Source organism: Gopherus flavomarginatus, chromosome 11 (assembly GCF_025201925.1).
Source record: "Gopherus flavomarginatus isolate rGopFla2 chromosome 11, rGopFla2.mat.asm, whole genome shotgun sequence".
In the NCBI taxonomy this organism is placed as follows: Eukaryota; Metazoa; Chordata; order Testudines; family Testudinidae; genus Gopherus; species Gopherus flavomarginatus.
This window is the reverse complement of record NC_066627.1, coordinates 32,407,880-32,427,696: the sequence shown is the minus strand read 5'-3', so window position 1 is coordinate 32,427,696 and position 19,817 is coordinate 32,407,880. Positions and strand designations below refer to the sequence as shown.

The window sequence follows — 19,817 nt, the reverse complement described above, 5'->3', positions numbered from 1 at the left end:
GAGCTGAGGGGTTTTGCTCCCAGGGAGATTTTCTCCAACACCTGCTCCCTTTCTGGGAGTTGCGGTAGTGTCAGCAAACTGGATATTTTCACCCAGGGTCTGTAAGGTTTGGCGGGAAGTAGGCTTGGCAGAGAGTACTAATCATTAAGACATATTTCCATCTTCTAGAACTGTTTAAAAGCTTGAAAGTTTAACAAAGGGGAAGATACCAATCTGTTAAAGCAGCTAAGAAGAGAAAGCCTGTTAAGGCATTAGATAATTGTCTACTCTAAACCATACTATTGCTTCCTTTAAAGCAGAATTAAATAGGTGTGGCCACAAAGCAGCCTCTGCCTTGGCCGTTGGCAGTGTCCAGCTACTCCAGCTTTCCCCCACAGGAGAATGTGTAGGGAATGGGCAGGGACACTGATAGTGGGGAGAGGAGAGAATGGAATGAAGCCACAGCATATACTGCATTTTGTATCAGAGCAGAAAGTAGAACCAAGCTGAGTATGGAGTTGAGACTAGTTAAATCTAAATCCTATAATGCTCTTTGTTAACCGCTTCATCCACCAGCTACCATTGTGCCCAATGCCAGAGATGTTTGTCTCTCTGAAATACATATGCCACCCTTAAAAGAGTGCTATTAATGTCTTACTCATCAGCAAAATCTCTGAATGCCCCATCTGAAAGTGGAGTTTAAATACCTGCTGCCCCTCCCCTGAGCTGTTTCAGATTTCTTGGGAGCTGCCACTTCATTAATGTTGTAGAGGACTCCCTCCTTGCTGACAATGAGAACAGGGTTGCTTAGCAGTGCTGTGGAGAGCAGGGTGGTAAATAGTAACTAGGGTAGCAAGCAGAGTGCAAGAAGTTACACAGGAAGGAACTTGACTTGTCAAGGGTGGCATTAATGGACCTTGTGTTTGCAGTGTCAGCAGAAAGACCAAAAGATGTTCCCTGCTGAAGGAGAAGCTTGCATATGTGCCTGTAATATACTTGGCTAAATCCCAAGGGCTAGCAGTGCCTCACTTACTGGCCCACTCAAGTCATTGTTCACACTTTAAAGCATATTCCCAGATTTGCAAACGTTGGTAGAACCTTTATACCTATTGTTTCTAATTCATACATGCTGGTTTGAACCAATCTGTGGATGTGAGAGAGATTAACAGTAAACACAGGCTCTTCGTTTGGGATAACTAACAGTTTCTTCCCTATTGTGGTAATGGGTATCCTCAGAGCTGTGCAACTCATCCATACTGTGGGTATGGCTACTTTGGAATTTCAAAGCGCTGCCCCGGCAGTGCTGCAGGAGCACTTTGAAGTGTGAGTGTAGTCAGAGCGGCAGTGCTGGGAGAGAGCTCTCCCAGCGCTGCATGTAAACCACATCCCTTACGGGTGTAGCATGCAGCGCTGGGAGCCGCGCTCCCAGCGCTGCTGCCCTGATTACACTGACGCTTTACAGCGCTGTATCTTGCAGCGCTCAGAGGTGTGTTTTTTTCACACCCCAGTTGCAGCGCTGTAACGTGTGAGTGTAGCCAAGGCCTCAGTGATGCTAGATGCTGCTTCCCTCTATTCAAAATGGCCATTGAACAGGGCACTCACTCCATGAGTGTCATAATAAAAGTATATACAATTTATGCTACAGAGAAAGTAGAGCAGGAACTTCTGTTCTCCCTGTCTCATAACACAAAAACAAGGGGACCTTTAATACCATTAAATGATGGAAAATTAAAAACTGATCAAAGGAAAGATGTTTTCACCCAGCGCATAATTAAACTGTGGAACTCATTGCCACAGGAAGTTGATGAGACCAAGTAAATCACAAGATTCAAAAAAAGATTGGAGTAATATCTATGACAAGAGCATCCCAAGTTGCTATACTTAAAGCTAAGAAACACTTTGGGAAGGATATAAAATTATATATTTAGGTCTTAAACCAGTCTCCAACTATTAGGGATCAGGATGAGACCTTCAATGGGCACAGATTATCCCACATCTGCCTACTGCAGATGTCTTGTACCTTCCTCTGGAGCCTGTCAAGGGATAGGTTACCGCACTAGATGGATCATGGGTCTGATCCATTCTGGAAATTCCTGTTCTCTTTGAAGTGCTGTAATAGGTGTGAAAGAGCATACCTGCATCGATGCAGATTATTGTCTTAGACCCCCTTGCATGCCCAGGTAGGGCCTCTAGGGCCCAGGAGATAGTTCTTAGTGCCGTGGAATTGAAAGGGCACAGTTAAGTCACTGCTTTCAACTGCCAAATAATACAATTGAGTTTTGCAACATATCTTGAAATCACTTGCAAGAGTCTCTTGGTATTGCAAATATATTAAATGGCAGTGTTGAAGCCGTGACGTGACGTGAACAACTGTCTGGGCTGCACAGGAAGAGACGGAGTGACTGTGCTATAGACCAAGAAAGCAGGACAAATTATTTCCAATTTGACAGGTGTAGGTTATGCACCAGACATTTGGTATTTTTGAATTACACAATCAGTCACAGTGCTGCTCACAGGTGTCTCCTGGGATACTTTTGCTTTAAAAGAGTTATTAGAAATCTTTAATTTGCCACTAGCCCAACTCTCCCCCTTTCCCCATTATGTTTTCCCCTCTTGTTTCCTTATAAAAGGGATTTACACACAACACAAGAATCACTCAGGTAGCCAGGTACATCTCACAAGAAACAGACATGTCCGAGATTGTTCTGCAAGGGGAGGCTTCACCATCCCCAAAGGGGAGGATTCTACTAGCAACATGACAAGGAATCCTTCCTGCCTTTAACAGGTTCAGTATATTCTCCCTGCACTTCAAAAACACCACAGTAATTGCTTCCTCCCGCCCATCACCACTGAAAAAAGGTGGAGCATTTGTCTGGCAGAAACAGGCAGCTGAATAAAGAGATTCACTTCCAGTGACTATAGATAGAGTGCAAAAGAACCTAGTGTTTAGCACTAATCCTGAATTTCTCCTCAGTCCTTTGACCCTCAGGCTACAGCCTCCAGCACTCTGCACCATCACTCGGAGCTGGGAGTGCACTTGCAGCTGGACAATGTCACGTTAAAGCAAGTGCTGAGTTTATGATTAATCATGTAAGTTACTTAGAGACAGTGCAAGCAAGGAGATGCTGCCGAGCTCTTCTGAGGCTCACAGACCTGGAATAATAAAATCAAATGTTCATCCAGCACCATACACAGGATTTCTCAAAGGTTTGGAAATACTACATTTCTGATCATAACTACACTGATGACACTGATAATACCTCTTCATTCCAATACTTTCAGAGCTGCTCCATTTACAAATTAAGCGAAGTAACCATCAGAGAGATGCTTAAAACAGTAAAATTTGAAACATTTGTCAAGCTGAAGCTCTGGGAGCTGTTGGGACTGCAGAGATCAAACAAGCTGCCTTGGAATTTAATTTTTCTAGATTCCTTTTTCAAAGTCTCCCAGATACTTGCTGCCTCCTTCTGGCATTCCCAAAGAGCAGTCATGGCGCACATGTGAAATTCATCCCAATACCTGTAGCCGAGGGAAGAATGGAGGCTGTTAGTTCATTTAAAATGCTACGGAGCAGAAAGATCCAAGAAAAAACCTTTCTCCTCACTGGAAACTCTCAATTCAATTGGCCCCACATTTACATTTGGGGCACTTATTTGGCACACGATGGTTATGTGATCAGCATTGTATAATGCCTCAAGATAGAGAGTCTTAGTCCTGAATTGCTTACAGTTTAAGGCCCCAATCCTGCAATGAGCTCCTCTCGTGAGAACTATACCTCCTTGAGTTCAGTTGGGTTTTGCACAGGCTTATGGCTCTAGAGGATGCACTGAGAGGATGGCAAGACCAGAGCCTTAAAGAGAGGCAGAAGCCAGATGCACTGGGAAATCTAAGGGAGACTGACCCAGTGGTGAGTTTTGTTAGTAGAATCATAGGGTTAGAAGGGACCACAAGGGTCGTCTAGTCCAACCCCTTGCCAAAATGCAGGATTTGTTGGGTTTGAATCATCCAAGACAGATGGTTACTCAGTCTCCTTTTGAAAACCTCCAATGAAGGAGCTTCCACAACCTCCTTAGGCAGTCTGCTCCATTGTCCTACTGTTCTTACGGAAGTTTAGTTTTCTACTTCCATGCTCTGGCATCATTAATCCCCCTTTGTGGGTCTCACAGAGTTCATTTGCTAAAAACTAAACCCCCAAACTTCTTGAAGTGTTTCTACAATTTTTTTGAAAGCCAATTAAATCCATTGTTTTTCATAAACTGATATCCCCCTTCAGTGCTTGGAATTCCAACTCTGAGTCCCTGACCGTGAAACAGATTAAGAGCAAATGTTTAACTGACTTCCTTGCTCTTCTTTGTCCAAGCTGAATGATGGGCTTGGGCACAACGTAATCACAGACTGGGGGTAAGGACACTGGCTCTTGAAAACAGTGTCAGTTTTCTAATCCAGTGTCTATACAGAATGAAGGAAGAGTCTATATTATTTTTTTATGTGCCTCGGTTTATTTGCTTGCTATCATGCCTGAGTGGAAGGAGTTAAATCAAAGGAGGCTGTTAATGAGGTGTGAGGGGAGGGGAAGAAACAGGAAATGAAACAATGACAAAAATAAGATATGCCAGAGAGAATACCAAGGGTCCTGGATATAACTATGGAGAATTTGGAGAATGCCTCTGCCAGGCTCCAACTAGACAAACAAGGTTTATTCTTCCTATGCCTGAACCTAGAATCAAAGGGGATTCTAAAGCCTTAAAACCGTGGCCTAGGGAGGAAGGAGGGGTGAGCAGGCAGTAGTGGCTGGAGAGGAATCTCTGACAGGGAGAGACAGAGGATGTTCAGGGGCTGTCGTTTCCATCACTGGAGCAGGGAGGTCTGGGCTGAGTGAAACTTACCCAACGCTGGCAAGGAAAGAAGAAAGGTTAGTTAAGACCCATATGGGCCTTTTGTTATTTTACCCCTTCTCTCTGCATACTGTGTGCCTTTGGTGAATGCATAATGCTGTTTTTGAGTCACTTTAATTGGCTGCTGCTATGGGCCTCTGAAGGAAAAGAGTTTACAGGGCCCTGATACAGCCGGCATGTCAACACAGTTGGGAAACGGGGGCTCCCACCCAGAGATCCAGCCCAAGAGTGGTTGGACTGTGGGGTTCCACCTTTGGAGAGAGGTGCAGGAAGCCAAGTCTGTCATCTGAAGGATGCCCTCAAGAGGAACTGAAAGGGATCCGAAGTGCATCTTGCCCTGTAACTGTGACAGTGTCATTTGTAGATAGGGTTGCCAACTGTCTAATCGCACAAACCCAAACACCCTTGCCCCACCCCCTGCCCTGCCCGAAGGCCCCACCCCTGTCACACCCTTCTGTGAGACCCCACCCCCTCTCACTTCAGATCCCCTCACTCTGTCACTCTCTCTCCCACCCTCACTCACTTTCACCAGGCTGGGGCAGGGGGTTGGGGTGCGGGCTCTGGACTGGGGAGTGGGGCCGAGAGATTTGGGTGCAGGAGGGGGCTCCGGGCTGAGCCTGGGGGGCAGGGGGTTGGGGTGTGGGAGGGGGTGAGGGATGCGGGCTGTGGGAGGGATTTTCAATGCAGTAGGCGGCTCAGGACTGGGCCAGGGGCTTGGGGTGTGGGAGAAGGTGCGGGATGTGGGCTGTAGGAGGGAGTTTGGGTGCAGGAGGGGTTAGGGTGCAGTAGGGGGGTGGAGCAGGAGGTTGGAGTTCAGGAGGAGGTTCAAGGTGCAGGCTCTGGCCAGCTGGCACTTACCTCAGGTGGCTCCTGGAAGTGGCGGCATGTCTGAGAGCGGCTCCTAGATTCAGGGGCAGCTCTGCACAGCATGCGCTGCCCCTGCCTGCAGGCACCGTCCCCGCAGTTCCCAGTGCCCGCAGTTCCCCATTCATGGCCAGTGGGAGCAGTGGAGCTGGTGCTTGGGGCAGGGGCAGCATGCAGAGATCCCCTGGCCACGCCTCCGTCTAAGAATCGCTGCTGGACATGCTGGTCGCTTCTGGGAGTGGCGCGGAGCCAGGGCAGGTGGGGAGCCTGCCTTAGCCCTGCTGTGCTGCTGGACTTTTAGCAGTCTAAAATCTCCCGGATTGGCTTCAGTAGCCTCTGGGAGATCAAGCCCGATTCTGGGATACTCTCGGCCCAACCTGGAGGGTTCGCAACCCTATTTGTAGAGGAGGTGAAGAGAATTTTTCATAACACATGGGGCCCAATTCTCAGTTATTCTTTATGCCTCTTGGACCACATAAAGGAGTAGGGGAATGCCCCCCTGAGAAAACCCTCTGTGCAGAGAGCCTCCCTGGCCAGCACGCTGGATCTATACAGCCCTGCATCAGGTCACTGAAGGTAAATAGGTACATCTACAGTCTCTTGAGCTATTAGACTGAGTGAATTCTCCTCTGTCATCTTACTAGGTTTGCTGGCCATATTCTTCATGGAGGGACACATCTAGATGTCCCATCTCAATCTGGGAGATTGAGCAGACCATCTGGCTGGGGTCAGCACCCCAAGCATGAGAAGACATCTTTTTACTTTTGTCCAAATCTTCCTTTCCTGGAGATGACACTATTTCTTCTTGAAGTATGGACATTAATGCTTTTCTTTTTTAATAGGATTTATGTCAGAACACCAGCTGCATAGAGTTCATTAAATAGAGCCAGTGTGGCAGAATAAATGTCCTGAGATCATAATGAGAAACATTGGTGCCAACCAAGGTAAGGTCTTGTGTTCGTTAGGGAGCTACACTCAGGACCCTACAGCAGCTGAACTGGGAAACACAGCTTGGTCAGGTAGGGGTTAAAAATGATCTCTCTCTTCAGGCAAAAGATTAAGGGGGGCAGAGGAGAGAGAATGTCAACTTTTAGTGGTGATTCCACTTTCAGCTGGGTGATCACAATTCCCACAATCCTTCACTCTTCACAGCCTCCATCTGTTCAGCCAACAGGCTATGATCAAATGACTTGTCAGTGTTGAACTCTAGAGAAATACTGCACAAGCAGAACTGAACAACAAATGCTGCTGATTTCACACTAGACTGCCTTCCAAGGCATCAATTATTCTGATCTCCATATCTGTCACTGACCTGTGTATCTCACTCCTGGAGAGAACATGCCACAAGAGGGGCTTAAGAAAACCACCCTACATTAGCTGAATTGTAGATGGCATAGGGAGAGTTAAGGGTTAAAGGCCAATAACTGCCCAAGATATTGCTTGGCAGGAAAGGGGATCGTTACTTTCCTCCTTCAATCACAATAGCCCTGGTTGTCTTGCAGGGTTGGAAATTCACCAGGACCTATACAAGGACCCCTGCTAGCATGGTCAGGATTCCGGTGCTACGTAGCACCGTCTGCAGTTCCAGTGTTTTACTAATTTTCTGTATTTGTTTTCAGCCACTCTAGTGCCCTGTAGCTTCCTGGAAAATCAGGCTTTATTGCAATTGGAGCAGAAATCAGTTGTTTCTTTAGAAATGAAACAAACTTTGTTTTTTAAAAACACTGAAAAGCTGTTTAGTAAAGCAGACAAATACATTGTTCCCATCCACAAAAAGGGCAGTGGTATGATATGCTGTTGTGTGCTGCCAGGAAGAGATACATGCTACGATTCACAGTATGATACACGGACTCTTCTGAAAGCCCCTTTAAAGGAACCTGGCCATTTTCTACCGCTAGCAAAGATGCCATTTGTCTTCCGTTCCCAATTCAAACCAGAATCTCTGCCCAGCATTATCAGTCCAGGAGGCTTTTCATTCTAACCCCCTTCTAATCTTGCTGAAAGTTCTAATTTGTACATGGGATTTGCCATTAATTTTTTTTAAAATGGAAAATGTACAACATTTTCTATTATCAAAATTAAATAGTTTATTTAATGCCAGGTGGACCCAACACAAAACATTTTGGTTTGTTGAAATAAATTGAAACATTTCATTGTGGGTCAGTTTGATGTTAATCTGTGTCTGTTTGAGTTGCCGTGGTACCTCATGGGAGTTGCAGTTCAGGTGCTTCATGTCCCTTTTCTTCTCTATGGGCTGGGCTCCCTGGCTGGACAAGATCTCCTATGATTAAGGCTGCATGTCTGTCACAGAGGTCATGGAAGTCATGGATTCAGTGACTTTCTGTGACTTCTGCAGCAGCTGATGCTGCCTCACGGGCTGCCTGGCTGGTCAGCCCCTGGGCCAGCTGCAGCAGTTTGGGTGTGTGGGAGGAGGGTCCGAGCTGGGGCAGGGGATTGAGGTGTGGGGTGTTGCTTACCTGGTGGGGGTCCTGGCTCCCACCAGCATGTCACTAATTCCTAGGCCGAGGGGCCAAGGGCTCCGCACGCTGCCCATGCCCACAGGCGCCGCCCCCGAAGCTCTCATTGGTTGCAATTCCCAGCCAATGGGAGCTGCACAGCTGGCACTTGTGGCGGAAACAGCACATGGAACCCCCTAGGAGCTGCAAGGACATGTGCAGCCAGGTAGGGAGCCTGCAAGCCCCGCCAACCCTCGCCCACCCCCCTGCACCAGCTGGGGTCCTGGACACCCCCCTGACCCAGCATGCGCAGCACCCCTGGGATGCCCTCCCAGAGCACCATGGCCTCCCAGCCCAAGTTTTAGTTCGGGGTATATAGTAAAAGTCGTGGACAGGTCACGGGCTGTGAATTTTTGTTTACTGTCCATGACCTGTCCATGACTTTTACTAAAAATACCTGTGACTAAAACGTAGCCTCACCTATGAAGCACCAGTTCAGGACAAAAGCAAGTATAAAATATTGGAATTTTCCATGGCATGGAAATTCTGATTTGTGACCAGCTTTACTAGCTTGGGCCTGATGTTTCTCCTCTTTACAGCTGGTCTACATTAGAAAAGATGCGCTGGTTCAACTAGATTAACTAGACTAATTGTAAATCAAAGTGTACAAACCTCCAATGGTGAGTGTGTGTCTACATTAAAGCTCTGCACCAGTTTAAGTAGACCAATCTAAAACTGGTCTAGCTAAACCGGTGCAGCGCTACTAACGTGGGAAATGTATGAATTTCAGATTTGGTTCACACTACAGACCTGGGAAAGTTCATGTGTGCAATGGTGATGGGGAAGATCCACCAGAAAACAAGAGCACCTAGGTCAGGTTTACATTACAGCATACACCTGGGAGTAGGCGCAGGGTCACATCACACCTGGTGGCTGGGTCAGGTTATATTATTGTGTACAGCTGGGGATTGTGGAGGGAGGGTTACTCCAAAGATCCCCTAGGAAAACAGAAAGGCAGCTTTTCCTCCAGGGCACCTACTCTCTGGAACTCCAATCTGTCCTCTGAACCAACCTAGTAAGGTAACAGTTTAACAAAGGTCTTTCCTCCTTTCTAATCCATTGGGAGGCCCAATGTTAGATTTCAGGACATTCCTATGAAGTGGTTAACGCCAACAGAAACAGGCATGCACAGCTCTCACTGACCAGCTGAAGAGGATGGGTTTTGTGGAGGAGCACTACTCACTCAATCCAGGGAGAACTCCCCTCTACTTTTAGCCTAGAGGAAGCTCTGTTTACCCTACTCCACCCCCTGCATAGCCTCTCCACTTACTTCCACCTCCTGTTCCCCATTTCTATGTCCTTTGTTACCTTGGTTATAAGGCAGCAGCCCTATCCAAGAAAAAGACCTTGCTGACAACTGAATTCACTAAACAGAGACCCCACCTGCTATGAAGCTGCAGATACACAAATAAATAATCAGCTCCTGGATTGCATTACTTCCTTTAGAGCTAGCTTAAATGATCCATAACCCCATGCTGAGTTGCCTTGGCAATATCATCTCCCTCCTCTGTGCTTCAGGTACACCTTCTGTAAATGGGATAGTGACTCTTCTCTGCATGGGGGAATGGAGTAGGGTGTAAAGCTAGAGGGTCAGGGTTTGGGAAGCACTCAGATCCCTGGGTAGATGGTGACAGAAAGAAGCAATCTGTACCCCTTTCTAAGCAATGCTCCCCTTTGCTCCACACAACAACAGTGAGGTTGACTTCTGTCCACCTGGGACAAATGGATCCTGCACTCACTGTCAGGGATCCTGCAGAGTGCTGGCAGGAATCTCCACTGGTGCTGGAATTCTGTTGTGTTCTCCTTTCCAACCGCTTGGGCTTGTGGGCTCAGCTTGGTCCCGGTATCTTTCTTCCCTGGCAAATGGTTACCTGTTGCATCTCATTCCTGTTCCCATGCAGGGCTAGGAATTCATTTCTATTTTCAGCAGCCCCATCAATCCCACCGCTTGTCTCTTTCACTAACCCCTAACTCTGAGGTGTAAGAACAATGCCTTCATTTGGATCCTGCCTGTCATTTCCACCCCTCCCCCTTCTCTCTGATTCCTCATTAGTTCAGATGCTTTTACTCTTTAGGCTTGAAGGTTTACACCTCCCCAGTGTGTCTGTCTTTCCCTTGATTGCTTTCTGCATCTCCTTGTTCCCTCCCTTGGCCTTTTCACTCCTGTGGATTCATTGCTGGGGATGCTCAGAACCCTCAGCCATCTTCATTTATCTCTGCCAGCTTTTCATTTCTTCCCCTTGTCTCCCTTCCCTCACTTGCTTTAGCTCATTCCCTTTTAATCAGACCTTTCCCTCAACACGCTGTGTGGTGAACTCTAGCAGCTTTACTATTTTACCCCCTTCCTTGCTTTCCCGTTGGTCCTGATTGGGTCATCACCCCGGTAGCTGAATGGATCCTCCACCTTTTGAACTCAGCTGTGAAGCTCACCTGCTCACTTAGGGGCCTGAAATTAATGGACTTTCACCAGGAATGAAGTGGGCCCTGACCCTGCAGCAAGGACCCTTGAGTTCAGCTTGCTTTTAGGCTGCTGACACCTGATTAAATGCAGTTTGCAGTCTGGCTCCAACTGCTATTGTGTGCTTAGTCCTTGGCAGGTTCTAGCCTGGGAGGGTTTTCTTGACACCTTTCTTGCTATGGGTAAGAGAATGTGTCTTCTGCAGGCCTAAAGGCTAGAGCCATGCTTAGTCGGGGGGAGTTATCTCCATCTCCACCTACACTAGCTGAGTGCAAGAGTCATCTTCTCCACCGATCTCCTGAGGACAGGAAAGAGTCATTATCAGGGATTGGCAAACAGTAGCATCTGTCCCAGCTCCTGCCTGAGGTGGGAAGCAGGAAGGTGAGAAGAGCCTGGCTTATATTTGAAAGAAATCTATTTTTGTCAGAAAAAGCAGCCAAAGGCAGGTGGGGGCCTGGGAGGCTGAGTGGAAGAGGAGGTTAGAGCATGGTATCCCAGAGGGGTGGATTACCTAAATCCTCAGGAACCCTACGCTGTTGATAAAAATGCACAATAATAATAATACCCCAAACTAGTCTGAATGGGTTGCATCCTTAGCTTTGATTGTGGGTCCTTGGAGGGTTTGCTGACTCCCTGCTCTGCAGGTTTTGTGGTGCCCTACTGTTTCGGCCTGCATGAGACTGTGTGTGAGAGGGTATGTCTGCCTGGGTGTGTGGGTTCTGCATCTCAGGAGGTTGGGGTGAGCATGGCAGTGTGCGCATTTGCCATGTGTTTGTAGGGAAGAAGGGCCAGAGCTGGGGGGTTGCTACTCACCCGCAAACAGTGTGCAGCCCCTGCACCTCATCCCCGTCGTCCTCCTCGTAGCTGGCCATGTTTTCCCCCAGTTTTAAGATGCAGTCAGAGAAGCCTTGGTAAATGTTTTCACATTTAGTTTCTGAAGCCAGTGACCTGACCAAATACCCTATAAACCAACAAGGGGGGTTATGTAACAGTGTAGCAACCCAGCTCTGAGTCAGCCCAGTACGGTCACCTCCCATAGGCTTCCCCAAAACTTCTAGCATGGGCTATGGGGAAAAAAGCCCATGTTCTCTGAAGGGCTGCATACATGTAAACACCTGCATAAACCGGAGGGCAAACTGGGCGAGCTCATGGCAGCTATTTCATGGGTGCTGTCAGCTTGTGCTTCAGTCTCCGCTTAAAACAAGCACTCTTGAGCCCTCATCACTGGAAAGAAACTTGTATCAACACGTGAATCAAGTGTAACCAATGCAGTGACATGTGTCTGGGTTTGCAAGCAGCCTGCAATGATAGCTCTGAAAAGGGGAACTGCTCATATTCATTGTGATGGGACTTTAGCAGTGAATCCTAACGATGATGATTTAAATAGCAATGTTGTTAACTCTTTCTCCCTCTTTTTTCTTCAGCAGTGAATCATATTAGGACGTTTGGCATAAGCTACACAGCAACATGTCATTTTAGTGCTTTAGATGGTCAGGGCTTGGTTTGTGGGAAGAGCTAGGGAGATTACCCTCTCCTACACAGACACCGTTCCATTCCTGGAATAAATATGAAAAAAAGGAATCATTAACATTCTCTATTCTGCTGGGAAGAGGAGAAATGCACTTTAGCCCTTAGTAAACAGGGTTTCTTCTTAAAAATCATTGGACTCAGTGATGACACAAAGTGGGGACCTGTTCCTATTCCAGCCCTCAATGAATCCCATTCTGCCCAAAGGGGAATAGCAAGAAGAATGGCCAAGAATTCAAATCTGCACTGCCCCTTTTTTTGATCCCTTTGGGATGGTTCCCAAGCCCTCTGTGCCCAGGATTTCAGGAGGAAGATTTCTCGTGGATGACTGCTGAGATAAAGTTTGCAGATGACACAGAAACTGCAGCTGTGGTAAATAATAAAGAGGACAGGTCACTAATGCAAAACAATCTAGATGGCTTGGTAAAATGAGCACAAGCAAACACTATGCATGTGAATATCGCTAAAGGTAAACGTGTTCATCTAGGAACAAAGAATGTAGGTCATACTTACAGGATAAAGGACTCTATCCTGGGAAGTTGGGACTGAAAAATATTTGGGAGGTTGTGGTGGATAACCAGCTGTACATGAGCTCCCAGGGTGATGCTGTGGTCAAAAGGACTAATGCAATCCTTGGATGCATAAGAGTACAGAGTTATTTTACTGTTGTTTCAGACACTGGTGTGACTGCTGCTGGAACACTAAGTCTAGGTCTGGGGTCTGCAATTCAAGATGAATGTTGATAAATTGGAGAGGGGTCAGAGAAGAGCCAGGAGAATGATTAAAGGATTAGAAAACCTGCCTTATAGCGACAGACTCTCAAGGAGCTCAATCTGTTATCTTAACAAAGAGAAGATTAAAGGGTGACTTGCTTAGTCTATAAGTACCGATATGAAGACCAAATATTTAATAATGGGCTCTTCAGTCTACCAGAGAAAGGTCTAACAGGATCCAATGTTGTAGCTAGACCAATTCAGACAGGAAATAAGGCACACTTTTAACAGTGAGAGTAACTAACCATTGGAACCATTTACCAAGGTATGCCTGTGCTGTATTCTCCATCCCTGACCATTTTTAATTGATTGGATGTTTTCCTAAAAGCTCTGCCCTGGGAACTACTTAGGGGAAGTTCTCCGGTCTGTGCTCTACAAGAGGTCAGATGATGGAATCAATTCTGAAGCACTTGGAGGAGAGGAAAGTGATCAGGAACAGTCAGCATGGATTCACCAAGGGCAAGTCATGCCTGACTAACCTAATTGCTTTCTATGAGGAGATAACTGGCTCTGTGGATGAGAGGAAAGCAGTGGATGTGTTATTCCTTGACTTTAGCAAAGCTTTTGATATGGTCTCCCACAGCATTCCGCCAGCAAGTTAAAGAAGTATGGGCTGAATGATTGGACTATAAGGTGGATAGAAAGCTGGCTAGATCGTTGGGCTCAACGCGTAGTGATCAAAGGCTCCATGTCTAGTTGGCAGCCGGTTTCAAGCGGAGTGCCCCAAGGGTCTGACCTGGAGCCGGTTTTGTTCAATATCTTCATTAATGATCTGGAGGATGGCTGGACTGCACCCTCATCGAGTTTGCAGATGACACTAAGCTGTCAGCCACTGCCACCCACTAACTCCCCCAGCGGGAAGGCCCCGGGGAGCTTCCTGCCCAGGATGGGCTCGGGGTTGAGCTGGGAAGGGCCATCGGCTGCCTCCGGAGGTTGGGTGCGTCACACCAAAGGAAGAGCCCCGGAAAGCTGCAGCCCGCAGCTGCCTGGCGGATGTAACTCGCCGTGCCCGCTGCGGGCCACACGCCCCCCGATCCCCTCCCAGGAGCAAGCCGAGAGAAAAGCCGCCCCCGAGGGCCGCCTGGGCGGGGGCCGCCTGAAGGCTCCGGGCTCGTAGCGCCGCGGCAGCCCCGCAGCTCAGCGCCAGGGGGCGCCACCACCGACTGCGCTGGGGTGACCCCGCCGGGGCGGTGCTGCCCCCCAGCGGGACTCTGCCCTATTGCTGAGGGACCAGTCCCTGCCTGGCTCCCCCGTGTCTCCTGCGGGACCGGACCGCCCGGGCTGCCCGTTCCTTACCCAGCGTGAGGAGCAGCAGCGCCGTACCCAGCCTCTGGCCCATCGCCTCCTCCGGCGGCTCCGCTCCTCAGGGGCTCCGGCGCGGCTCCGTGCCCGGGATCAGCAGCAGCCCCCCGCTGCAAGGGGAGTTCATGGTCCTGGCAACTCCGCGATCGCTCTTCCCGCTTGCCCGAGCAGCGCCCGGCTCCAGGTGCCTCAAGCCCTTTGCATTTCCCGGGGGTTCTCCCCCTGGCCGCTCAGTCCCTGCTGTGTGATGCCCCCACCCCCCAGGGCAGCTTCCAGGGGGCTGGGGAACCCCGCGGGGAGTCCCCTTCCTTGGTCCTGCAGAGCTGGGCGGCTCAGGCAGCTGGAGAGTTCAGCTCCTTCCCCATCCCCTTCTCCTCCCCCAGATCCCTGCCCCTCCCATAGCCCCGCCATCCCCACACCTGTCTCCCGATGGAGAGAAATAGCCAGAGCCCGTGTGAGCGCTGAGCTCAAGGGATGGGGGTGGGGGGAGGAAATTCTGGGGGTAGTAACAGTCCCATGCACATTCACCCCCCCCCCAGAATCGATCCCGGGTGCAGCGCAGGTGGAACTGGCTTGTTGCAGGTTCTGTAAGAGAGGGACTTCGTATCAGAAGCCCCTGGGAAGTGCATTAGCAGGTGGATTAGTTCCCAGCCTTGGGCGTTCTTAACCCTCCGCAGATTGATGTGGCCCCTCCTGGCGTCTCCAGCAGGTGGCACGTTGGGCTCTGGCTTCCAGAGGAAGGGCAGCAGGAAACTTCTCTAAAGCAGCACCGGGAGCCAGCTAAGAATGGTCCAGAGGAGAGACTCAGGAGAAAGGTATTGAATATAGGGGTCTTCTGTGGTCATGCTGCTTGGCACTCAGGTACACGCCCTTACAACCTAGTGTAAGGTGTAACTTGGTGTACAAACGCCTGGTGGCACACAGAAACACCCCCCATGTACACACACACTCACACTCCCTTACAAACATAGGGATCCCATCACACACAAACACCTCAGACACCCACACCCACCCTGCTTCTCCCTCCCATGCACCCTCTCCCTCATGTCCACAGGTGGGCATATGGGGGCTTCATGCAGACTGTGGAAGGAATTTTTCTAGCCACCAGCTATTCTATGACAGGAGAAGAGGGGCTCCCTGTAAATGTGTAAAACCACTTCTTTCCTCCTTCAAATCCTTCCTTAAAACTCTCATTTGCCCTGACGCTTACAACATATTTGACGACAGTTAGGCTGCTGGTGTGCTGAGACCACTGCCTGCCATGCTGACCAATTTTGTAGATCTCATTTGGTACTGCCCTATCTGTCTGTATCCATCTGATGGCTCTCATTTTAGTCTTGTGTTGTAAGCTCTTTGGGGCAGGGACTTTTTGTACTGTGCTTGTACAGCTCCAAGCACAATGGGATTCTGGCCCACGTTTGTGGCTCCAAGGTTGTACTGCAATATAAATAAATAGTAACAGTAATAATTGTGAACTGAAGAAATCAGAACACTCAGCAGCAGCAGGGAACTGCCATGTGATATTCTCAGTTAAGTATACTGGGCAGCAAAGCAGAGGTAGGGAAGGGAGCTAAAGGGAGCAGCAGTGACTGAAACATGGAGATGGCAAGGGGTATAGGAGACTAAGGACATGATCCAAAGGAAATCGACTGACTTCAACACACTTCAGGTCAGGCCCTCATAGTAAAACCATCCTAGCTGATAACCTGATCTGGAATGACAGATGGACGCAAGGGATCAAACTCCAAACACACTGTGTGACCCAGCCTGTGCAGGCAATGCCCACTCCAGCCTCACACACCTGAGGTGTCTTGTCTTTTTTCCTTAGGCTTGGCCACTCTTGGGTAACTTACCACACCAACTGAATTGAATTGCAATGTAAAGTCCTAGTGCCACCTGCTGGCCTCTTCTCATAGGTTTAATGGGGAAAGGGATTAGAAAGTTGAGGAAATTCAAGTGCCCCTTTTCTGTGGAGATTGTCGCTGTTTTAAAAGCCTCTGCAAATGTTTATTTAAAACAAAACAAATGGCAGTGGGTCTGCACTCATAAGCAACCTGTGGTAACAAACCTCTGCCTTGATGCCAGTAGCATGGGCTAGGCAGCTGTGACCACTGTTTATCATGCTGACTAGTATTGTTGCATTGTTTCCTTGGGCTCACTCTGTTTATCACATCCACCTGTTGTCTCTTGTTTTAAACTTAGGTTCTAAACTCTTTGGGCAGGGGCCACCTCTTTGTTCTTTGTTTGTCCTGTGCCTACCACAGTGAGGCCCTGATCTATGGCTGGGTCCCCCAGGAGTTACCTCAATATAAACAAACACATCGATAATAATTAATAATAAACAAGTATATGCAGGTCAGCCCTTATAAGCAACCCTACAATAACAAATTGTTTATGTATTTATTTGTTAAGGATGATTCTTTAGCACCACATCTTTTATACGCACATAATAGTTCATAATGAATTCATAATTCTCAATGATCTTTCAGGGTCCAGGTGATTTTTTTCCTGGAGGTCCCAATCCTGCAAACACTTATGCACATGCTCAACCTTATGCACTGTAAGTAGTTCCATTAATTGAATTAATTAATTGAAGTAAGTAAGGTTAAGCACATGTGTAAGTCTTTGCAGGATCAAGGCTGTAGATGTTATCACAGAAATAAATCTGCCCATAGTTGTTTCCATCACTCTAATCTGTGTGTGTTGGGGGATTATACACCATTTTGTATAGCTTGGGCCTGATTCTGCATCTGCTCTTGCTTACATTAGGCTCCATTGATGTGAGTGAGGGTCACTTTTCATTTACACTGGTGGTAATGAGGGCAGAATCTAACCTTTGCCTAGATAAGCTCTTTCTTGCCCACTTTGACATCACTTCTTGGTCTGGCAGTGTCACAGTTCAGCCTGTGTGACGTCACATTGCTGTCTGTGATCAGTGTCAAGGCCTTCTGGAAGTGGGAGATGAGCACAATATTGTAGTGTTTTCTATTCCCTCCTGGATCTGTGGATTAGGGAAAATGAAAGCTCTTCGACCAAGGATGTCCCAGGAAATGCCCTTCCTCCTGACCCAGATATATGAACCCTTCGTGGAAGGAGAGTAAAAAACTGACCTTCTGCTAGGACTGTTGGTTTAGGAGACACTCATTTGCTGGTAAACTATTGAGCTCCTCTTTGGGTTTCATTTAAAGGTAGCATACTGACCTAAATCCATCCCTGAAATAATGCCATTGACTTTAGTGGAGTTACAAAGTTACAACGGGGATTAAAGTTACCTGTTATAGCGAGTAGAAGTTCAAGTGACTGCTTTGACACCCCCCCCCACACTTGGTAAGGCAACTCCCATCTTTTCATATGTTGTGTATTTATACCTTCCTACTGTATTTTCCACTCCATGCATCTGATGAAGTGGGTTTTAGCCCACGAAAGCTTATGTCCACATAGATTTGTTAGTCTCTAAGGTGCCACAAGGACTCCTCGTTGTTTTTGCTGATACAGACTAACAAGGCTACCGCTCTGAAACCTGTCCACAAGCAGAGTGTCCATTCCAGCCCACTCTTCAGAGATCTGCATTGCTGCGAATGCAAGAGAGGTGGAAACTACACCTTTGGCCACCTTTGCCAAACTCAATCCAATCGGCTCCCACTTTGACAAATGATAGAAACACATTTTGTGTCTGAAGGATGCAGATTATTCCCTTTATTTGTAGAATTATGGATCAGTGCATCACTCAGTTTATCTTTCTCTTGAAACCTCGTCTCAGTCTCTGCTCAGCTCAGAACATCTGCAAGCTCTGAAAGGAAAACAAACATCGGTGCTGTTTCTCTAGAGAGAAGTATCGTCGAGTGCAGTGATTGGGGCTTTTCTAGGCTTAAAAACCAACCCACAGCGAGAGGGTAGCTGCTTATCCACCTTGGAATCTGCATGTTTCATGCTGGGACAGAGCTAATGTGGATAAGAATTATATCCGGCATAATCCTATTAGTGTCGATGGGAATTATGAGACTTCATCAAAGGGGGGAAGGTCCTGTTAATGTGGGGTGACCTCCTCCCTGGGGAGGGAATGTATTCTGTTAGGGGCAATGTGTTACTCACAATCAAGGAGAGCAGGCTTCGAATGTGAGCTCTACATGGCAGGGATTGTCTACTAGACTGGCAAAGTGCCCTGCGTACGAATGGTTCTGTATAATGAATACTCAGTGAAGAACAGGCCCAACTGGTGACCTGGATCAGGCACTGCCATTATTGGGAATAACCTCAGCAAAGAATTCAAGGAGACACCTACAAGCTCTGCGCTGGATTAACCCAATTTGCCCTGCCCCGTCTGTGCTGAGTGGCGGAGACAAGAGTGTCTAGCTATGGAAGGAAAACAGGAAAGTATTAAAAGTGGCCTTGGGGCACAGCTCTTGCTTGTATTGCTAGCATGGCTGGGTTCAAACCCCCTCACACCATGGCGAGGGGGTGTATGAAAATTCTAGGTGCTTCGATACAGTGGAGAGGAGTGGGTTATAAGAACCTAGGACCCCCATGCTAGTCCAGCTGCCCCTTGTCATGCTGCAACATAGATGATTCCAGGTTAGGTGTCTCATTCAATCTCCAGCTTCCCAGGGCCAGCAAGGACTAGGAATCATGGTAGTGCATAGGCAGCAAGATGGGGGGGAAGCACCTCAGCTGTCTCTGCAGTGACTCCCTCTGGCCATTGACAGGATTAAGAAGGATCCAGCCTGGCTACGGGAGAGAAAGTCGCAGTGACTCAATGCCTAAGAGAGAAAGTTACAGGGGAATGCCAAAGATGTTCTCTTCAGTCAAAAGCCAGTGTCCGAAAGCTTACAGGGAGCAGACACTGTCACTCCTGGTACTGGATGGTGAGAATGTGCTCCAGAGTCTCGCCACATGACCGAGTGCAGCAGGGTTTGATCCATCGCTGGGTTGCTGGTCTACAGAGCACTTTGGGAGCTGGTACGTGGAGCCGCTTGGGCAGGCCTTCAAACCAGCAGTTCTGATGCAGATCAGGAGGCTGGGGTTCCAAGGGCAGCTCAAGGTTACTCTGCACAGCTGCAGCATCTGTATCCATGTCCTCAGCATCGGTGACAGGACTAGCAACAGCATCTGCTTGAGGCTTGTCTGGGTCCTTGGAGGAGACACTTGTCCTAAAACAAAATCCAAAATGAAACATGCTTGTTTTCCATTCCAGCCATCTGCAGATTTCAAAACAGCTTGTAAAACAGTCCTCCTAACCCAGCTCTCCTGGAACTGGCCACAGAGACGACTCTTTTGACTGAGCCTGCAACCCACAGGGAATGGTAATGATCATTCTGGCAATTAGGCACAAGAGTGAGAGAAGCCAAAAGGAAACACGCAGGGGCCATTCACACAAGAGACACCCTCCTCCTCAATACAAAAAGGAAGAGGAGGAACTGTCTGAGTAGCTCAGAGACAGAGGTCTGGGTGCAAGCATTGAAAAGGAGCTACTGCGAAGAAAGAAGGATGTGGTCCTGCTAGATGA

The 19,817-nt window shown here is 48.1% G+C and overlaps 3 protein-coding genes across 4 annotated transcripts in view; 2 read left to right on the top strand and 1 right to left on the bottom strand.

Moving 5' to 3' along the window:
* DBNDD2 (dysbindin domain containing 2) overlaps positions 1–19,817 on the top strand; it is a 62,946-nt gene that overhangs the window by 8,503 nt on the left and 34,626 nt on the right. The gene's annotated exons all lie outside the window — the stretch shown is intronic.
* SYS1 (SYS1 golgi trafficking protein) overlaps positions 1–19,817 on the top strand; it is a 64,316-nt gene that overhangs the window by 15,137 nt on the left and 29,362 nt on the right. Inside the window, exon 4 of one of the 2 annotated variants that reach the window (XM_050917497.1) lies at positions 2,610–2,969. The exons of the other annotated variant lie outside the window; for it this stretch is intronic. Within the exon in view, the coding sequence (XP_050773454.1) occupies positions 2,610–2,643 (34 nt within the window). The 3' untranslated portion in view covers positions 2,644–2,969. Of the gene's footprint in view, positions 1–2,609; positions 2,970–19,817 lie in introns of those variants that run through there. 2 annotated transcript variants of the gene reach the window in all.
* LOC127030751 (neuritin-like) lies at positions 3,108–14,351 on the bottom strand. The gene is made up of 3 exons (XM_050917501.1): positions 14,309–14,351; positions 11,526–11,673; positions 3,108–3,498 (listed from the first exon to the last, which is right to left on the bottom strand). The coding sequence occupies exons 1-3, from the start codon at positions 14,349–14,351 to the stop codon at positions 3,273–3,275; spliced, it is 417 nt and encodes a 138-aa protein (XP_050773458.1). The 3' UTR covers positions 3,108–3,272.

What these genes read in the sequence shown, in the direction of transcription:
- LOC127030751 (XM_050917501.1), bottom strand. Translation starts at nt 14,351, where the DNA reads ATGGGCCAGAGGCTGGGTACGGCGCTGCTGCTCCTCACGCTGG. An exon ending in GCTGCTGCTCCTCACGCTGG is followed by an intron (nt 11,674 to 14,308) that starts GTAAGGAACGGG and finishes GTTGGTTTATAG; the next exon opens with GGTATTTGGTCAGGTCACTG. An exon ending in GGGCTGCACACTGTTTGCGG is followed by an intron (nt 3,499 to 11,525) that starts GTGAGTAGCAAC and finishes CCTCGGCTACAG; the next exon opens with GTATTGGGATGAATTTCACA.